The sequence below is a fragment of the Canis lupus genome, chromosome 23, assembly GCF_048164855.1.
Source record: "Canis lupus baileyi chromosome 23, mCanLup2.hap1, whole genome shotgun sequence".
NCBI lineage: Eukaryota > Metazoa > Chordata > Mammalia > Carnivora > Canidae > Canis > Canis lupus.
This window is the reverse complement of record NC_132860.1, coordinates 22,187,032-22,195,726: the sequence shown is the minus strand read 5'-3', so window position 1 is coordinate 22,195,726 and position 8,695 is coordinate 22,187,032. Positions and strand designations below refer to the sequence as shown.

The 8,695-nt window shown below is 37.8% G+C and overlaps 1 protein-coding gene across 2 annotated transcripts; it reads left to right on the top strand.

The window, feature by feature from the left end:
- Nucleotides 1-446: 446 nt before the first annotated feature.
- Nucleotides 447-6,819, top strand: OR56B1 (olfactory receptor family 56 subfamily B member 1). 2 transcript variants are annotated; one of them, XM_072795334.1, is made up of 4 exons: nt 447-522; nt 809-864; nt 2,801-2,951; nt 4,049-6,819. In XM_072795334.1, the coding sequence occupies exon 4, from the start codon at nt 4,055-4,057 to the stop codon at nt 5,024-5,026; it is 972 nt and encodes a 323-aa protein (XP_072651435.1). In that variant the 5' UTR covers nt 447-522; nt 809-864; nt 2,801-2,951; nt 4,049-4,054; the 3' UTR covers nt 5,027-6,819. The 2 variants fall into 2 exon arrangements, with proteins under 2 accessions (XP_072651435.1, XP_072651434.1); XM_072795333.1 differs by lacking the exon at nt 2,801-2,951 and having other exon boundaries at nt 454-522.
- Nucleotides 6,820-8,695: the final 1,876 nt, after the last annotated feature.

Below are 8,695 nucleotides of genomic sequence, written 5' to 3'. Positions count from 1 at the left end.
GATAGGAGTGTGGAGCCTTGATGAAATAGGTGAAAGGGAGTGGGAGATACAGGCCTCCAGTTATAGAATGAGTAAGGGATGGAGACAGAAGGTACAGCATAAGGAATAGAGTCAGTGGTATTTTAATAGCATTGTACGTGACATACAGTAGGTGTACTTGTAGTGAGCATAGCGCAATACGTAGAGTTGTTGAATCACTGTGCTGTATACTTGAAACTAATGTAACATTTTCTGTCAACTATACTCAAAAAAAGAGAAAGAAAAGAATTTTTAAGAGAAAAAACTTTAATAATAAAATATTCTTCAGTTATAGAAATGATCAATTTAACCTCTCTATATATATATACATATATATACATTATTCACTATATATAGTGAATAAATACTCCCCTAAGAGTTTTTTTAAAAGCTTTACTTCACAACTACAGAATTTAGAATGCCCTGAAGTTTGTACTCAAGAACAATTCAGACACTGATAAAGTGGCCCACTTTTATAGGGCCATTTTGGTTTCATAAATGAAGGTATTTTTCTGTTTATGTAAGCTTTCAGATTACACTGATAAGAAATATATCTCTGAATTAATCTCCTCTAACCTTTTGGGATTTAGTATCTTAGGATTTCTTCTTTGTCTATGAGCTGTTCTCTTTTCATGTCTCCAAGGGAAGTCTATTATGCTTAGATCACTGAGCTGTTTACTACTCCCCATAAATTTCAGAAGCTCATAGTTTTGGTGCCATGGGTCACCTGAGAACACATCCTCATCTCATGTGAAAGCTCTTTACTCAGAAAGTTGTGTCTTTTTTCCAGGAAGGAAACCACTGTCATTGCCAGGACCTCAGACTGAGTCTCTGCTCATAACCACAGTTAAGTACTAAAATTTTGGCATCTCACATTGGCTAAATCCCAGAGCATCCAATGGCTCACCCTTAACCTTTCTTTATGTTGTTTTGGCAATATCCTCCACAAGAAATGGACTCTTTCCTCTACCCTAGCAGGAAATAGAGGCTTGGAAAAACCTCTCAAGATGGTTAGGGCTAGAATTAGAGAATATAAGGTTATACGGCACTCTAGAAGTGACTTGTTTATCAAACAGCTGCTAGATTAACTTTAGGACGAATATATGAACTGTTTTCCATAGCAAGATCACACTCATGTACTGGTAATCTCTAACTTATAAAAAAATACTTAAACAACTATTTTTTTCTGTGACCTCAAATATGCTACTTTTCTTAGCTGTATTGAACTAGTATCAATCAGGGGAAAACATCAAAGTTACAAGGCTGTGTCTTTTATAGGAAGATGTGTAATAATATATGAGTATTTGGCAAAAATACCAGGCCTCATACAGTCAAGTGTGTCACACACTTTCAAGCTCTTAGGATGGAGAGAGGGAGCTGAAGTCTTCAAAATTCTGACCTATAATTCCAAAGTCAAACTAATATCATCTCCAAGATTCTTTGTGTCTGTTTTGTTACAATTTACTGCCAAAAGATGAGTGGATAAAGAAGATGTGGTCTATGTATACAATGGAATATTACTCAGCTATTAGAAATGACAAATACCCACCATTTGCTTCAACGTGGATGGAACTGGAGGGTATTATGCTGAGTGAAGTAAGTCAGTCGGAGAAGGACAAACATTATATGTTCTCATTCATTTGGGGAATATAAATAATAGTGAAAGGGAAAATAAGGGAAGGGAGAAGAAATGTGTGGGAAATATCAGAAAGGGAGACAGAACGTAAAGACTGCTAACTCTGGGAAACGAACTAGGGGTGGTAGAAGGGGAGGAGGGCGGGAGGTGGGAGTGATTGGGTGACGGGCACTGGGGGTTATTCTGTATGTTGGTAAATTGAACACCAATAAGACATAAATTAAAAAAAATTTACTGCCAATATATTTAGAAGATTTTAGTGTTAATAAAATTACATTACCATGAAAAAAGGATGATTTGCCCCATGATTAGGCAGTACATGCTTATCCAAACATAAAGATAGCAAGAAATTTCTGGAAAAAAATGCTTCTAATTGCAAACAGGAATCATCTTTTGTTGGTGAAACATGAGAGAATTTTAATTTCTTTCAGATATGTTTTCCTATATTTATAAGTAATTATATCAAGAATAATTCCTGGGTGTTATATGAAAGGGATGAATCACTAAATTCTACTCTTGGAACCAGTGTTACATTATATGTTAACTAACTAGAATTTATTTATTTATTTTCAATATTTTATTTATTCATTCATGAGAGACACACAGAGAGAGGCAGAGACACAGGCAGAGGGAGAAGCAGGCTCCATGCAAGGAGCTCGATGTGGGACTTGATCCCAGGACCCCAGGATCATGCCCTGGGCTGAAGGCAGATGCTAAACTGCTGAGCCACCCAGGCATCCCAACTACCTGGAATTTAAATAAAACCTTTTAAAAAATGAATAAATCTGTAACTATTTTATGTGTTATAAAGGAATTTAAATTTTACTTAAAAGAAAGTGTGAGGTCTTGGGTCATTTTAAACAAGAGAATACGATGATGGAATTGCTGACAAAGGAAAGAAGCATGGGGAAAGGCAAATGAGAACAGGTAAGGCTGCAGAAGCAGGGCTCAAGGGGAGGGCTTCTGACTGAAGTAAAGGGGAGAAGGCAACAGGACAAGGAAGCAGTGGTTTGCCAAAAGGAAACATGGTTTGTTAGTCTCAGGCTTGGGTGGTGGGCTCCTAAACAGAATAAAAAGTACATGAGAAACAACAATGCAATGAAAGATGAGTCTAGTTTTTTGTTTGTTTGTTTGTTTTATTCATAGGAGATACAGAGAGAAAGAGAAGCAGAGACACAAGCAGGGGGAGAAGCAGGCTCCATGCAGGGAGCCTGATGTGGGACTTGATCTCAGGTCTCCAGGGTCATGTCCTGGGCCGAAGGCAGCGCTAAACAGCTGAGCCACCTGGGCTGCCCCAGTGAGTCTACTTTTAAACATGAATCTGAAGTTACAGTGGCAAAGTCTTCAGCAGTATGGACAAATAATTCTTGTTTATTAAGTAAAATCAAAATCATCTTATTACCTTTGCCTAAATCCTATATTTACAAGCCTTTTTAGATTCTCTAAGACTAATCTAGAAAAAAATTTCAATAGTTTTCTCTTTTACGTGACTCCTCAAATCAACAAATTTGGTCATGGTCACTTCACTTTTCAAGCTATTTTTTTTTTTTTTGAGACTTTCTCAAAAGTCCATACAAAGTAGGACATGAAAAAAAGTTATTCTTTTTCCAATATGCACCATGTGTATGTTTGCATTTCTAAATATCTATCTACCTAAATATATATCTAAATATCTATCAATCTAAACATTTTTGGAGGCTAGGGATGCCTGGGTGGCTCAGTAGTTGAGCGTCTGCCTTTGGTTCAGGGCATGATGCCAGTCCAGGGATCGAGTCCTGCATCAGGCTCCCTGTGAGGAGCTTGCTTCTCCCTTGCCTATGTCTCTGCCTCTCTCTGTGTGTCTCTCATGAATAAATAAATAAAATCTTAAAAAAATTTTTGGAGGCTATATAAAACATTAGTGGACATCTAAAGTAACTAGGGATGGTACAGCTACAAAATATAATCTCCCATAATTCTGCATTTAAAAAAATCTCCTTATTGTTAGTTATTAAAAGTCTGAAGCAAGATTAAGACAAATATGAAGAAAACAAACACATTAATTCCACAAAATTTCTGAGGAAATGATGAAATTTTAGAAAACAATAACAAAAATAATATTTATGTGATGGTCTCAAATTAAGCTGGCTGATGACAGTGCAAATAGAGATTTGAGATAAATGCTGAATCTTCTCTGATTGGTCGAGACTGATAATTGCTCCTCGAAAGTTTAACTTCTGCTGAAAAAGCCCCAGAAGTCATTGCAATTTATTTTAAGTTGCTGTAAGGAATGGACTGCATAATTCATTTTATTACAGCACAAAATTGTATTTTGTAGCGACAGGTTAAAAATAATGTTTGATGATAATTCTGATCAAAGAAAGTAACTTTGAAAATCATTTTTTTTTCTCTTAGGAAAAGATGTCTGCATTTCTGAAAGGCTCTAATAGCTCCAAATTGCAGGTCTCTGAGTTCATCCTGTTGGGATTCCCAGGTATTCACAGCTGGCAGCATTGGCTTTCCTTACCATTGGCAATGCTCTATGTCTCAGCAATTGGTGCTAACACCCTCATCGTCGTCACCATCTGCCAAGACCCTGCGCTTCAGCAGCCTATGTACTATTTCCTAGGTATTCTCTCTGTGGTGGACATTGGCCTGGCCACCACCATCATGCCCAAGATTCTGGCCATCTTCTGGTTTGATGCCAAGATCATCAGCCTCCCTGAGTGTTTTGCTCAGATTTATGCCATTCACTGTTTTCTTGGCATGGAATCTGGTACCTTCCTCTGCATGGCTTTTGATAGATATATAGCAATTTGTCATCCTCTTCGATACCCCTCAATTGTCACCAATGGCTTAATCTTAAAAGCTACTGTGTTCATGGTACTTAGAAATGGCTTGTTTGTTATTCCAGTGCCTGTTCTTGCAGCCCAGCGTAATTATTGCTCCAGGAATGAGATTGAGCATTGTCTGTGCTCAAACCTTGGGGTCACCAGCCTGGCTTGTGATGACAGGAGGCCAAACAGCATCTGCCAATTGATTCTGGCATGGCTTGGAATGGGAAGTGACCTAGGTCTTATAATATTGTCATATACTTTGATTCTGCGCTCTGTGCTTAAGTTGAACTCGGCTGAAGCTGCATCCAAAGCTTTGAGCACTTGTAGCTCCCATCTGATCCTTATCCTCTTCTTCTACACAGCTGTTGTAGTTGTTTCAGTAACTCACCTGGCAGAGCCTAAGGCTCCTTTGATTCCAGTTCTACTCAATGTGCTGCACAATATCATCCCCCCTTCCCTCAACCCTATGGTATATGCACTTAGGACTAAAGAACTTAGGACAGGCTTCCAAAAGGTATTTCGTTTGAGCTTAGAAAAGAAAACAAGGCACCAGTGACCTTCTCCATGATATACACAAACTTTGGTTTCTTTTGGAATGGATAGTAGTAGAATTTCAAATATGAAGGGGAAAGTGAAAGCCTTTGAGAGATCTTTTTCACATGGTAAAAGCATCTGAAAACAACAACAACAAAAATTCACAGTAGCTCCAAAATATTCATAAGAGCTGAATATATGTGGGAAGGAAGGGTTTTCTACCAAATCAATCAAATGGATTAGAAACTAGAGCTTATGATTTATGTCTCTCCCCTAAAATAAAAATGAATAAAATAATACACACACACACAACCATAGAACAAGTGAGTGATATTTGAGTTATAGATCATGACTGTTCATTGGTAGCTGTAACTTGGGACCAAAGTCTATCTGTATGAACAAGTTCATTCCAATAATGTGCATGCAGAGGCAGGAATAGAAAACACTTCAGATGAGCATAACCTACCAGCCTATAATGGGGCTCTGGATAGAATAGGGCAAGATGACCAGACGTGGATAAACAGGAGCCAGAAGATACAGATAGATTGGTAGAAAAGAGAGGGAGAAAAGAGAGAATGAGAAATAGAGAGAGAAATGGATGCACAGAGGATTTATCTTTTGCTCCATTCACTTCTTTGGATCTGCTGTCTGCCCTTACTGCACTGTTCCGTACCTTAGAGGTCTGGAGTTCATAAACTGTGTAACCTGAGCTTCTTTGTTTTCTAGCATCTGATTAGATTGTGCCAATGGTAATCACTGATGGGAGGTTTGAGTGCAAGAGTTTGGGTTATTTATTCTTCTCCTATCTCCCAAAAGACTTGCTAGGCAGCTCATCTGCAACAGCTACAGCATGTATGTTTTACTCATGAACATTTTTAAAGGGTTTTTTTCTTTTGTTTTGTTTTTTACTTTAGACAGAGAGAGAGCATGAGCAGAGTGGTGGGCACTGGCAGAGGGGGAGAGAGAGAGAGAGAGAGAGAGAGAGAGAATCTTTAGTAGTTCCAGACTGAGTGTGCAGCCTGACATGGGGCTTGATCTCATGACCTGAGATCTTGACCCAAGCTGAAATCAAAAGTCATAAGTGTAACCACCAGAGCCACCCAGGTGCCTCCCAAGAACATTTTTAAAATATTCTCTCTCCTTCAGGACAAGGGAGTTGTCAAGTCATTATATTGGTCTTCAGGTACCAAACATCACTATTTTTTTTCAACATCCATTTTTTGTTTCCTTAACCCAACCACAGCTCAGTTAATGGCAACTTCATGAAATTCTCCTCAGAGTCACAATTGTGTGTACCTTTTATTTCTTGCCCAGACCCTGACTGACTCATGATTTACCTCTACTTTCCCCCCACCTCTACTGCAACTACTCCTCTGCTGTGACTAATGAGGATGTAGGCAGCATGAGTGGGTGAGAAGCAGATCTATAGAAGGACAGAAATAAGAAGTCTGTAAAGCAGGAGGCAGGTGCAGGATGGTTATGCCCTGAAAATGTTTTTGTTTTTTCTATGATGCTAAAACCAATGAATAGAAGAAATAAGGCTTACCCTACTAGTGTTGTGAATTTCATTATGATCTGGGCTGGTTTCCACTGAGCCCATGTAATTAAAGTATTTCATTAAGTAGCTAGCATATTTTATGATGGATTATCTCTTGAAAAAAGAGGATTAATTTAAGGTGTAGGCCTACCTCATGCTAACTGCTCTATCATACATTGTATACTGTCACTCATCTTCCAGTTAGATGTAAAAGGTAAATTCTACAAGTTTTCAGGTATAATGAAAATAATGTGAAAGATCTTCTTTATTAGTCTGGCTTCCCACACAGAAGGCAGAATATATATATATATATATATATATATATATATATATATATATTCATTATTTTATTCTGAAATATATAATTATTAAAGAAAATGTTATGTGTCCATGGGACAATGGATATTTTTTCTTTACTAGCCTTTAAGTGAAAATAAATACGTTGAAGCTTAAGTGGTGGACAACAGATTTCCAGAATAAACCATTCTCCTCTCTCACTGAAAAGAAAACCACAACAGATACCAAGATTCTAAGGGCAGAAATTGTCTAGGGGCATTGGTCACAGCTTTTGGGCCAAATCAGGTCACCTGTGACATTCTATCCTTAATAGCTCTGAAAATGGTGTTTAGCCACATCTAGTGACATTTTAGTACCACAGATCTTCGTTAAGTGGATGAGATGGATCGACTCAGATTTCTGAAGATGAGCCTAATGAACTCAAAGAGACTATGACAAAGGTTGATCCCAACAACAATGGCTTAATGTATGATTGAATGTCAAGAGCAGAAGCTCAAGGAAGGGAATATGCCATTAGTGGGATACAAAGTGAGAGAAAGTACTCAAAACCCCATGTTGGATGGTGACAGTAATAAATATAGGAAGAAAAAAATATAGGAAGATAAAATTTGACAAATTTATTTATATTTTCCAAGAGATTAAAAAGTAGCGATATTGTCAAAACCTCCCAGAAAGTAGTAAGCAAGAAAGAAGGGATTTGCACTGTGGGTCAGGGTGGGGAGGGGGCACCTCAGAGCTGTCTAGTAAAAGAACCATTGTCCTCTCTGCTTCTGAATTGCTGCCCTTGACGTTTCCCCGTATGTTCTAGGTATCTTTTCCCCTGTTATAATGTCCACCTCTTGGAACTTGCTTAGGTGATTGGAATATGAATGTTATCAGACAATAGCTATGCTTTCCATCCAGTGTTCTAGTTCTTATTTGAGAATCAGAGGGTAGGTGGTTATGAAAGTCCTTGACTTATCATTACAGTAACTAAAATTTTGTGAAATTCAGCATGTAGACTATAATTGAAGCTTTTCACATTGGGGAAAACATTTTCACATTGTGGGGAGCTTTTCCCCCCTCCCCCACCCTGACCCACAGTGCAAATCCCTTCTTTCTTGCTTACTACTTTCTGGGAGGTTTTGGTAATATCGCTACTTTTTAATCTCTTGGAAAATATAAATAAATTTGTCAAATTTTATCTTCCATTTATCTTTCACATTCTTTCATTCTTACAATCAGTGTATCTTTATTCTCTCTACCTATCTTTTCTGTACATTAACAGTATTTTGATTACATTAAACAAGACTACCGATTTTGATACTTTTTAAAAGGGGCGAGTAAAAATAAATAAAAACATATAAGATGTATGTAAAAAGTAGATAAAAATAATACATGAAGGGCACGCCTGGGTGGCTCAATGGTTGAGCGTCTGCCTTCAGCCCAGGGCACGATCCTGGAGTCCCGGAATCGTGTCCCACATCCCACGTCGGGCTCCCTGCATGGAGCCTGCTTCTCCCTCTGCCTTTGTCTCTGCATGTGTCTCATGAATAAATAAATAAAATCTTTTAAAAAATACATTACAGATAGAGGGGGAAAAAAACACCTTTCTTTGCATCTTCCTCCTCATACCAAAGATGTAAACAATTGATGTATTTTGTCTTAAAACATTTGATTTGGTGTCTTATCAGATAAAGGGTAAGTATCCAAAATCTATAAAGAACTTATCAAATTCAATACCCAAAGAACAAATAGTCCAGTCAAGAAATGGGCAGAAGATATGAATAGACACTGCTCCATAGAAGACATACAAATAACCAACAGACACAAGAAAAAAATGCTCAATATCACTTGGCATCAGGGAAATACAAACCA